General features: G+C 40.1%; 1 protein-coding gene across 1 annotated transcript in view; it reads right to left on the reverse strand.

The window, feature by feature from the left end:
• LOC117831694 (insulin-like growth factor 2 mRNA-binding protein 1) overlaps positions 1-5,112 on the reverse strand; it is a 69,882-nt gene extending 64,770 nt beyond the window's left edge. The window contains 2 exon segments of the mRNA XM_034710488.1: positions 3,797-3,857; positions 4,938-5,112. Of these exon segments, the coding sequence (XP_034566379.1) occupies positions 3,797-3,857; positions 4,938-5,112 (236 nt within the window).
• Between the last annotated feature and the right edge of the window lie 7,701 nt (positions 5,113-12,813).

Raw genomic sequence — 12,813 nt, forward strand, 5'->3', positions numbered from 1 at the left:
ACCACATTAAAGCCAGGGGTATAAAAAAAAATCACGTAAAATGTATATTAATGTGATGGAAAAACTTTGAAATGTCAAAGTATGATGTTTTAAAGTCCGATCCAAACAGATATTGGATAAATATTTTTAAAAAATAGGAAATTTGGTCCAAAAGCTGCAGGGAGTAGAAATACTCACAGGGAAGATTGCATGCATACAACAAATCCCTAAAAATATCTTCTTTAAGCGCTTTGTTGCAAATGTTACAGCCTTCAAAGCAACTTTTTGTGCAATGCATCGATTATCACAGCCATTTTAAGACATAATGACTAATATTAACATCCCATAATACTGCAAACATTATCCTAAAATTCCACGACACAATTTTGTGTGCTTCATTTTGAGCAAACCTGCAAGTTCTTATTCTAGAGCATGCTCAGATTAACCCTTTCTATGTGCCATCATTAACTCCAGAACACTGGAGAGGATTCCTGTTCACAATGCAGTTCTCTCTACACACACACAAACACACACACACACTACGAAACACACACACACACACAGCAAGAGTAAGGAGTGTGTGTGTGAGCTATAGCATGCTTGATTTGGAGTTTTGCAAATATGGGGACTGATGGAGAAATGCTAAATCAGTTTAATCTGTTGAAAATTTGAACTAATCAAATCCAACATCATGGAGGTGAAACAGTCTGGAGTTAGTTTTCTGAGTGTTTCAGTGTGACTTTTACAAACCACACTACACGTTACAGTGTCTATTCATTTAATTTTCTACATTTTTCCATTGCATTTGCTGTGTTTCTGCAGACAGGAAACAATGTCCACTTTATTGTATTTAAGTGAAACTGCACACACTCCTCAGGTGGACGTTTGCAGCAGCTTTCTATCATCCAGGCTCAGAACAAGCGGACGTTTCAGACATTTTGGTGCTGTTGTGCGTTTTCTTCTCTCTCCCTCTCTGCAGGAATTCTATACATTTTTCTCTCCAGAGAGGAAGGCTTGTTCCCTCTGAGTGACCCCCCCCCCATCCTCTCTCTCTCTCTCACACACAAACACAATCCGACCCCCACTCATGCACCTCCACCCTCTCTCCCCCTCTCCTCTCCTCGACCACTCCTGCTGACCTCAGCCTGACACACATTTCAGTCAACTTCATGATGAATATTTCGACTGTCTCTGTAATTTTAAACCCTTCAGTCTCCATCTTACAGCGCTCACTTTAAATCCACGCAGACACACACATGCACAGTGGCCGTGGTCAGGGGGTCAGGGGCGGCCATGGGCGGCGCCCCCTGTAGCATATACGAGGGTTTGAGCCTAATCACTTATAGAACAGAAAAAAAGGACTGAACCCTAGAAGTCCCCGTTACAAGAGTGACCCCTCCCCCTCGGATAAAGGGTTCGTTCCCTGTGAATATCCGCCCCTCCCCACGCAAACACACCTCCACACAGGCTCCATGTCAGAGACAAACTGCATGAGAGCAACTATCTGCTCCATATACCGTTACTGTGTGTTTCAAACAGATAGCAGACTGCCCTGAACACACACATGAAACACAGAAGCAGCTTTTGCCTGTATGTAGCGTGAGGGGAAACATGTTTCCATGATCAGTTTATATTTCAGAATAACCCACGCCGTGAAAACACTGAGCGTCTTTTTTTTTTTTTTTAACAATCAACGTTCACTAATAAATACATCAACACTGTTACAAAAAGCTAGGTCATAACCATATGAATGGTAATTTGGTCAATCTTGATTACCTTAAACATCGTATAGATACAGTAGATCACGATTTTAATTGAAGCGCAATAATCTGATGCGTAATTTGGATAATTGGGCTCCCGCTGGCTCAACAAATGACCGGCCATTTTAAGAAAGGGTTCCTAAAACCAGCCTTCTATGATATTAATCCGCTCCCATGTGTTTATTATCACACTGAAGCAGTTTGACCGGTAGATAAGACCAGTTGTGTCACTGTAGGGTGTACAGGGCCTCTGAGGAGACCCGGAACTCCACACAGTGTAGAAAAAAAACCCGGCAGCCTGTATAGTCACTTCGAGCTTCGCCATTTTGCCCTCACAGCCTGACGTGGAGTGACTCTGAGCTGCGTGGGCGCACCACGTGTTGTAGAGCCATAGTAGGCCTCAGCTCGCCCACAGGGGCCCCCTTTGCTCCTCACAAATCACCTTTAACATGATGGCTGCCCAGTGTTAGCTCAGCGAAGGTGTGTGGCACAGAAAAACACAACTCCAGCAGAATATAGGATCCGCTGGGGGGCTCTGGAGGCAGCTCAGCCCGCTGCAGCCATGTTGGTCCCCTTAAACGCATGGCGAGCTCCTCGACTGTGCAGATTTACAATAAGTGGGGTCCCAATTCGCTGACTGACACTTAGTACACAACCCCACCTACACATGACGTCAACTGGTGCTTTTAATGCAAAAGCTCTGAGTCGATTGCGCTCGTGGCGAAATACGGGCGCACCGAATTTCGCTTTAATTAAATTGTGTCGCTAATTTTGCGCAAAATCTCCTCCAGACTACTTACAAAAAATATAACAGTTTATTTGAAGCCAAAAATAAATCACCAGGAGGCTTTTGCACTTTGGGTTTCTTTCTATCCTGAAATACGCACACATGTGGCCTGTAATGGCGGAGCATGGAGGGCTGTGCTCACCTCGTATCTGTGCCAAAGGTTACAGGCATGAATAATGGTATATACACGGATTCCATAATACTGTTAAATCAGGTCAAGTCTGACTCTGAGCACAGGGCAGCTGATCAACGATAGACCCCAGTTTAATCCACAGACTGGTGTCTGAGCCACAGGTTAGTTTTCCTATTCAGAGCTTTAGGCTCGAGATTAAAGCAAATGCTTGTGTCATGCAAACAGGACATTATAAAAAATGGTCCTATTTTTCCTTCACAAAAGAGCAGAAAAGACAACTGTTCAACCATCAAGAATAAAGCAAGAAAAATATAAATTCACACATACTAGCAGGAGGCTTATGATAACTGACTTATACTCTTAACATAAAAAAACTACAGTATTCAGTATAAATAATACACATTATCATGTAGGTCAAAGATATTTTAAGCCATAGTAAATAAATAATTCATAGAGTATTTTACATAAATCCTCCATGATGAATGTAATTTATTAAATAGTTGTTTTGTTTTCAGACTAAGACGTGTGTAAGTTTAAATTAGTGAAACTGTTCTAATGAGATAACTTCATTAAACTAAATCTGTGTGCGTGGACTGTTTGAAAGGCCTGAAAACTCAGGACTCGTCCACACGACATTGGTTGTCCTTACGACACTCGTCCCTGTCAGGGTCCAAACTGCTCAATATAAATAAAATGTGATGCATGCAGGGCAGTGCGACCTGCTTGAAGCATTGTGTGAGAAAGCTGCAGAGAAATTATCTAAACATGCTAACAGGCTTCACCTCACCAACACCAGCATTTTCTACAGAACAGAAGTGAGCTGCACAGCTCGGCAGCACAGAGCTAAAGCTGTCACAGTTCAGTTTCACAGCAATGGCCGACAAAGTTGAGGCTCCGCACATTCATTCAACAACCAAACACCACGAACACAGCCAAGGGGGAGCTTCTCACACACTAAACACACCTGTGTATGTGTGTGTCAAAGAAGCACTCAATGCAGAGCAACCAGAGAAATGTTGCTTTAGTTAGAAACCCATGAAAGATAGGCCTGGACAAGGTGATGCAACACAAAAAGAGGGTTTCAGAGAGGGGGAGAATGTGCAAGAGGGGGGTGTAGTGCTGATGACTGTTTAGTACCTTTGCTTCTTGGGGACGGAGTGCTCGACCTCAATACGTTTCCCATGAAGCTCCACTTTACCTGGAAGGACAAAAACACGGGGTTCAGATCACACTGATGCTACATGCTAACTGTTTACTGGCTTGCAGGCCTATGAAGAGGGGGGCTGTGCTGTGTTGTGGGTACAAAGCTAACGTGGAAAACCCCTCTGAGTTTAGTTTCTGTGTTGAAACAAAAACCCCAAACCACACTTATTTGGAGTGGAAGGTCCAAAAGGCCCAAAAAGAGCAGACCAGTGTGGGTTCAAGTGGACTGTGCGTAATTTTCGCGTTTTAAGCCACTAAATCCAGTTATAGGGTTATAATATGACATTTCTATGAATGTAATTGTTCTGTGCTCAGTGGAGTCTGCTCAGTGTGTGTAGGTTGTGTTTAGTTGGGTTTCATGCAGAAGGAGAAGGCAGGCATGGCGACCTTGCCTCCTCACGTTACAAATGAAGCAAATTGTGAGAAATGTGCTGAATAAACATCCGAAAAGCACCGGCGGAACACTTCTGTTCATCTACTCTTCGGTGATTCTACGTTCTTGAGTGTATGTGGCATGTTTTTGGTTGAAAAAACAAGGTAAGATATTTCTATCTTTGTCATAGTGGGCAGCCGGCTTAAAGGGGGAGGGGAGCCAGCTTCAGTATATCACACTCAGTCCAATACGAGGCGTCAAAATGTCACTCACATGCAAATGTAAGCTTAAAACATGCGCTTTAATTATAAAAGTGTTCTGTGTGAAGATTAAGAATTTCTATTATTTTTAAATGGCATTATTGTGTCATAGTAACTAATCCACGGGCTCAGGCATAACGGTATAGCTTTACGTTTACACTACGTGTGTCCCTCCCCCCTGCAAAAGTTGAATGGCTCCCCAGGGCGTACAGCTCCCTACACAGCATGCAGCTGCTATCAACTAAATAATTATTCTCATATATTTTAATCCCGAGTGTTCATGCAGAAGCCTCGGCGGTGGACGGGGAGTGAATCTGGGGCACACCGCCGAAGGTGTGCATGCAGCCGCGGCTCTACACCGGCGACTACCGCTCCCTTAGAATGAATGAAACTAAAGGGGGTGTAGGGGCTCTTTGGCGGTCACAGGGCCACCTTAACTCACCAGATAACGTCTCGATGGCCTTCATGGCCCACTGATCATCCGGACAATCCACAAATGCATAGCCGGTTTTCATGAGAAACTGTCCGGAGAACGGAATCTTTTCGTCTTCAAAGGTTTTTCCTAAGTCCTCGGCAGTTACGCTTTCGCATAGATTCCCAATATACAGCTTGTGCATGTTGGAACAGTTTGTCCAAGTCCCCAAAAAAAACGAAAAGAAAAAACAAAGCCCAGAATATCTCAGATCGAAGCCAGCAAAAAGTTTCTCCCGTGAATCCGCTAATAGCGCAACAAGATATTGTCACACTTGCTACACTAACGCAAAGTGGACTCACGATAAACTGCAGAAAAATATGTCTGGATTAGCTAATTCGAAACTAAGAAAATGTAGGTTCTTGTGCGCAAACTAAAGTGGAAAAATGAGTTTTTTTAAAAGTGTAAAAGCAGATGATGGTTGAATTTAAATCCAGTTGTATATGTAGAACGGGAGGAGGAGAAATCCGTGGAGTTGCAGCGGCTCCAGCAGAGTAAAGCAGCAGCAGCCTGTGGCCTCTGTCTCGCGCTGTGCGGGAGGTGCGGTGTACTGGGTGGATTATTTGGTGATGGGTCTGTGGTGGTGGAAGAGTAGGAAAAACTATGGCGGGATCAGGTCGGGAAAATGTTTTCCTCTCTCTCCGCCTCTCTCTCTAGTTTTCTACCCTTCCTCTTTCAGTCAGTGGTCCGCCTGCTGCCGGCAGAGGGGTGACGCCGCCCCTCCACCGACTCCAATTCACCGTTATTTCTTTTTTTTTTTTTTTTTTTTTTTTTTTTTTTTTTTTTTGCACAGAGGAAACCACGTGGTCTGTTTGGAGTAGGTTAGAGAGGAGGAAGGGAAGAGGAGGGGCATCCCCCTCTCATCCTAGGGTATTCACCAGATGAGCGCGTGAACATGTGCACGCGCGTGGGTACACCAGCAGAGACCCCTGTTCTGTACTGTACAGTGCTTTGCGTTTTTATGCAACACGACGCAGCTACGCATGCGCTTAACAGTCCTAGATAAGTGTATATGCGGAGTAAGGAGTCTGTACGTGACACACATGAGTTGCTAGCCTGAATCTAAAAGAAGGGGAGTTTTTAAATGTGAGAATGTTTTTATGATCATTTACGCACAGAGCTGCTGGGGCCTTTAGTTGAAGTAGAAACTTCATTTAAATAATACCCCGCCTCCTTATCCTATATGGCCCAACACCCCCGCCTATCTACCGCCCCCTCCTCTGGGTGAATATGGTGCGCGGTGGAAAAGTTAGTCATGTCATGATGTTACATAAATGACCTATAGTGAACCTCAGGGTGTTTGGAACTGGGAACAAAAGGTCCGGGGCCCCATTTTGCCTCAGGGGCCTCGAGGGTAGTGCTACTGGAACCTGCGGAAACCCTCCACTGAATGCTGCCTACAGCCAGAGCTCTCCCCATTAACTGAAACAATGAATCAAACATGGCGGCGATACAGCTACACAACAGCCAAGCGGGATCTATTTTGGACATAAAGCGTAAAAAGTGGTGGTGGGGCATGTTCGGTAAGGTCACGGTTTTTAGCAGGCCACACTGAGCCATGAACGCACCACCCGGCCGCCTGTTAGCTTCTGTCTAATCATATTTGAGAGAGGGGGCGCAGAGGAAGTGACAGAATGGCGCAGTCGCTGGGATACTGCACCACGCAGTCTGCGCGCCCCTCCGCGTGGATGAAGACTTCTCAAAATGGAGGCAGAGGCTGACATATTGGCCTGCCTCCCCCCCCGCACATACACTGACTGTGTGGAGCGTGTGCCTTTAAGTCCTGTTTTGGTGTAAATTTCCACAATTATGGTTTTGAATTACTAGTACACCCATTACTCCCATGTGCTGGAGGCAGTTCAGATTTTGTTGCCACACTAAACCCACACGCCCACAGCCAACGTGGCACTGTGGTGTGCTCGCCTGGTTAGAAAATGGCTCCTCTGCACAAAATGGATACAAACTGTTTGCACACCCACCATTCCCCCATGGTGGTGAATTTTACCAAAAAAGACGTATTATCCTGAAAAGTTAACTTTTCCTCCACGGCATGAATGAAAACAGTGGATGTGTCCTTTTTTTGAATGACCATGTTATTTGCCATGATTTACCATTTTGTTTTATATCATGAGAATGTTTTAAATATGTCTGCATGAGCGTACATGCGTAACAGCCCCGAGAGCGCATAACGCCCGTTTAAGACAGGAGACAACATGGAGTGTAAAGGTTTACATCAAGTTAATTGAAATTAATCTGATTTATAGTCAGCATGTTTGAATACAGGAATGTCACAATTAGATTGCACAGCTAGATGAATAAAGACAGTTATTCTTTAATTAGGCGATTCAATAATCATAGCTGCAGGACGGCGTGTTCTATTGAAGCTATAACATGTCCACTATGAAACTCCCCCCCGCCATGTCGTCTACCCACCCTAAAGTCCTACCCCCCTTTTTTTTCTCCTGAGATGGTTGGAGCTCCTCTCCCCAACTCCCCTTTCTTTATTTCTTTCTCCACACACACACACACACACACACGCACACACATACACACACAGGTCACAGTGGGTGAGGTCACATGCTAGTGTTTCCAGGGGTCAAATAACCCCAAAAGCTGTAACATAGTTTGGTTCTGAGCGACTTTTCTTGACTGTTGAAAATAGTAAATATGAGTTTGAATGAAATTAAACAGGGATTTAAATTAAAAACAAAAATATGAATTTTATTCTAACCTGAGCACAGCCCTACGCTGTTCTTTATGCAGTATTTGGAAATATTTTTTTACCTAACTATTTTGCACATTAATTTTTTACATGATCACATGCGAAAAGATTTTCTACAATGTTTTGAGCAAAACTTTTGGACTAATATTTCCACAAACATGCCAAGCTTAAATTGTTTGTATTGTAGTCACAGATCTCTTCTGGTCCTACTTTGCCTCACTGTATATTCCATTTACAAATAATTGTATCTCTTGACCAGTAATAGCTTCCCTTCTCAGTACTACTTATTTTTAATAATGGGCTCAAAACAGACATACAAAACAAAAAATGTAAGATAAACAAAGAGCAGAATTCAGGATAGGAGTATAAATTACAAACAAATTAATCAAACAGATTAATTCTAAAAGCTTTAGAGAAAAAAGTGGAGTTTAAAATTACTTCATTATGTTCTGTTTTTGTCAGCATGCTGAAACATCTCAAGAATTTGATATGGTATTTAATCCATGACAGTCATAACAATTAAGTCATGAAGAAGTACGCATGATTTAATCTCAACTTCTCCTCGATTACTCACGCCTGCTCACCTCTGCTGTTCTTTTCAAACTTAAATTGCAGAGGAAAGATTTCTGTTCTGATTTGTCCTGTTGTTAAGTTTGCTATAAAGTATGGTTCAGTTGAATGATTGAGGTTGATTTGATTATTCATTCCTGTAGGTTTTGATTTTGCAAACATGCCCTGACTGTTCCAAACTCCTCACTGTGACAGATACCTAAAGACCTCAAACAAAATGTAGATGCAAAATGTTCACTTTTAGCATCATGATTTATCAGAATTATGAGTCAATGAAGCCTATAGTACTGTAAGCAAAATATTTTCCCCATGTAGTTGCAGGGCATGAACAGTTTTCTTTATGTGTGTGGAGTTTGTGATGGGGAGTTCCCCCTCCTCTTCTTTTGTTGTACAGGTGCTATATGAAAAATGTTTTGGTTTTTATTACAGGGAATTCAAAGCTCTTTAAGTTGCGAAAATACACTTTAAAAAAGAAAAAAATATGTCCTGCTCTGTAAAAAAAAAAAACGTCTCTAAAGTACATGCAACATGTAATGTCAAAATGTAATTAAAGTGTGAAAAGTAAAGGTAATCATGAGTGTGTTTAGGTATGGTAACTTATCACTGATGAAGTTTGTGTGTGTAGCATTGTAATGATGCAGCTGGAAGTACAGAAAATAAATTTTTAAGCAACAACTTAAGATTTATATCTTGATTGATTAATGCAACAAATGTTTACTTTGAAGTGTGTGCAAAAATAAATACAAGAAACTTCTTACTTTAGCCCCAGAGTGTTTTCTTTAACTCTCTTGTTTTGTTTTTTGGCATACAAATAAAGAAATATCTTCATTCATTGGCTGCAGGTTAATCTCGCATTGATTACAAAGTATTTCCCTCTGATATGTTATGTAGTAAAAGTAGCTTGCAATGGAAACCCTGTATAAAGTGCAGGTATCTCACATTAAATGCAGTTTAGTTGCATAACACAAGTAAATACACCTCACTACATCATCCCAGGCTCACTTCAGAGAATGTGATTTCTTTTGTCTTGTACGCATGCTCTCCCTAAACAAACGGCATCATGAGACCCTTCCCCTGTATGCATGGTAGTGAGCATGTGTGTGTTGTTCGTGTGTGATGGGGGAGGGGTGGTGAGGTCAAAGGCTGCAGAGAAACAGGATGAATCGGGCGGGAATGCAGGAGGAGGAGACAAAGTGCTTGAGAAATGCAAATAGGTTAATGTTAATGTTTTCTTCCTCTGCGGTCGTCATTCCATCCCTGTGTTCTGATGTTATCTCTCTCTCACTCTGACTCTGATGTGTTTCTGAAACAATGCATGATGAGTTAATACTGAAATGTTTCAAAACACACAACTGCTTGAAAACTGGACAAACAATCAATGTCATTTTATTATTTGATTCTCAGTATTTGAATTATTATTACAAGAGAGAGAGGTCAGATAGACTCACCTGGAACAAGCATGGATATCTGTATGTTTGTGGTAGATCAAGCCATCACTTATTGGATCTACTAACACGTGTAGTTTTTTTTATCTAAGCTAATTACACCCTACTACTTGGCCCCACAGAGCTGCACTTTCTTAAAGTCACTAAAGTCTACTTCAATTAACCCAACAAATATATCTGCAATGTCCCACAAGTCTAAATTACACCTTTAAAAGTCTGAGGAAATATTAAGTTAACATTGCATAGAAGTATTATAATTTCTAATCTTGTATGAAGTTGTAAACTTCAGTTACAGTACATGCATAGTGATGTAGATTTTCTCTAAGCAATACAAAGCAAATAATCAGTAGCATCGATGTTGCTTCTGCTGAAAAGATTGTGAACACACCCAAAGTCGGTAGAAAAACTGCCCCACCTGGTAATCAGAAGAATCAGAGGAGGATGTAAATTCGGCGTTTCACTGGAGGACGCAATAAACACACTGGTTTATCTCACGCCCCTGAAAGTAGTCTAGATGAATGTTCTGTTTCCTCTAGTGTCTTACAGTGGGCAGCTGTTTCAGGAACTCTGCATTTATAAGTTTTTTTCCCTTTTCTTTCTTTCTTTCTTATTATATTTTTGAAGGTTTGCTTAGTTAAAGGGAACCAAAAGATTCTGCAATGAGCTGCAGGCAGAGCAGATCACAGCCGGTGGTCACATGACAACATCGCTGGTTTGGTGCCAGTTGGAAACAATTGATGCATGCCGTAAAACCACTCCATGTTTCTCATCTGCGTTTTCATGACTAACATTACGATACAATACGGTACGATACCACACCGTATTGCACATTACCATACTGTACGATACTGTCATTAGGATATGATACAATATCAATATCAATGATATTTTAAGATACAATACTATACGATATTGTACGATATTGTACGATACCATCATCACGTTACTATACAATATCAATATCATCAATATTGTAAGATAGGATACTGTATGATACCGTCATTACATTACAATACAATATCAATACCATTAATATTGTAAGATAGGATACTGTCAGACACTGTCTTAACCATACAATACGGATCAATATCTATATCATCAATATTGTAAGATAGGATACTGTATGATACCGTCATTACATTACGATACAATATGAATACCATTAATATTGTAAGATAGGATACTGTCAGACACTGTCTTAACCATACAATACGGATCAATATCTATATCATCAATATTGTAAGATAGGATACTGTATGATACCGTCATTACATTACGATACAATATCAATACCATTAATATTGTAAGATAGGATACTGTCAGACACTGTCTTAACCATACAATACGGATCAATATCTATATCATCAATATTGTAAGATAGGATACTGTCAGACACTGTCTTAACCATACAATACGGATCAATATCTATATCATCAATATTGTAAGATAGGATACTGTCAGACACTGTCTTAACGATACAATACGGATCAATATCTATATCATCAATATTGTAATATCCCATACTGTACGATACCGTCATTACGTTACAATACTATATCAATACCATCAATATTGTAAGACACGATACTGTCATTACTTTACGATACAATATCAATACCACAATACCATCAATATTGTAAGATCCGATACTGTATGATACCGTCATTACATTACAATACTATATCAATACCATCAATATTGTAAGATTTGATACTGTACGATACTGTATGATATGATATAATATCAATATCAACGATATTTTAAGATACAATACTGTACGATACCATCATTATGTTTCAATACAATATCAAAATCAACGATATTGTATGATACGATACTATACAATAGTGTCATTACGATACGATAAAATATCAATATCAACAATATTGTAGGATAAGATACGATGTGATACTGTACGATGTGATACTGTACGATGTGATACTGCACAATACCGTCATTACGTTTAAATACAATATCAATATCATCAATATTGCAAGATACTATAGTGTGCAAAACGGTCATTACAATACGATACATTATCAATATCAACGATATTGTATGATACAATACTGTCATTACGATAAGATACAATATCAATATCATTATCAACAATATTGTACGATGCGATACCGTACGATACGATACGATTCTGTTTGTTCCAATACGATATTGTGCCATACGATTCGATACGATAATGTACATTATGAGACAATATTGTACTTTACAATATGATGTGATAGAAGGCGATGCCATGCAGTGCTTACAATACGATACGTCATACAATATTATACTTTTTGACCTGAACGCTACAAACAAAAAACATCAGAAAAAACAACACTATTTAGTACTGTACTATTCTATACAATACCGTGCAATATAGTAAGATGCATACAGTACAATATGATAACACCGAGCCTGATGTGATCTCAATAAAATACGATATAGTATAAAAAAGATGTAGTAGTACAATACTTAAACATATGACAGGATACAATATGATACCATACAATACATTATCCTATGATATGCAGCACAATAAGAAATTATTATACCATACAACACAGTACTTTATTATGATATGGGAGGATGCAATATGATACCATTAAATAGGATTCATGATACCTACGGTAGGATGTGATTTGCCTTTACACAACAAGAAACAGATCAATCAGGAATATATAATTCTATGCAATGTAATAAAATACAACAAAAAGAATGTAGTAGGCTGAGATATGGTACCATGGTACGTAATGCTTGGATATGATATGAAGCTATTACATACAGTTAATGCAATGCAATAAAAGAAGAGTGTGGTTCAATAAGGTAGGAGGTGATATATCATACAATAGAATGATACCATACGATTTAATACATTAAGATACTGCTGTACCACAGGATTTAATGAGATACGTTGCACTCATTTATGTTACGATCCAGTTTAACTCATTTGAGACAGCTGAGAAGACGATGCAAAATGGTAAGAGAGGATAAGAGATGGCATGATGTGGTTTTATGTAATATTGATAAACATGTCAAAGGGGTAGACTGAAGCTACAGTTCAGACCAAAATTTCACCTCTACCAGGAGCTCTTTTGGAGACTTAAGTAAG

This window comes from Notolabrus celidotus, chromosome 20 (assembly GCF_009762535.1).
Source record: "Notolabrus celidotus isolate fNotCel1 chromosome 20, fNotCel1.pri, whole genome shotgun sequence".
NCBI lineage: Eukaryota > Metazoa > Chordata > Actinopteri > Labriformes > Labridae > Notolabrus > Notolabrus celidotus.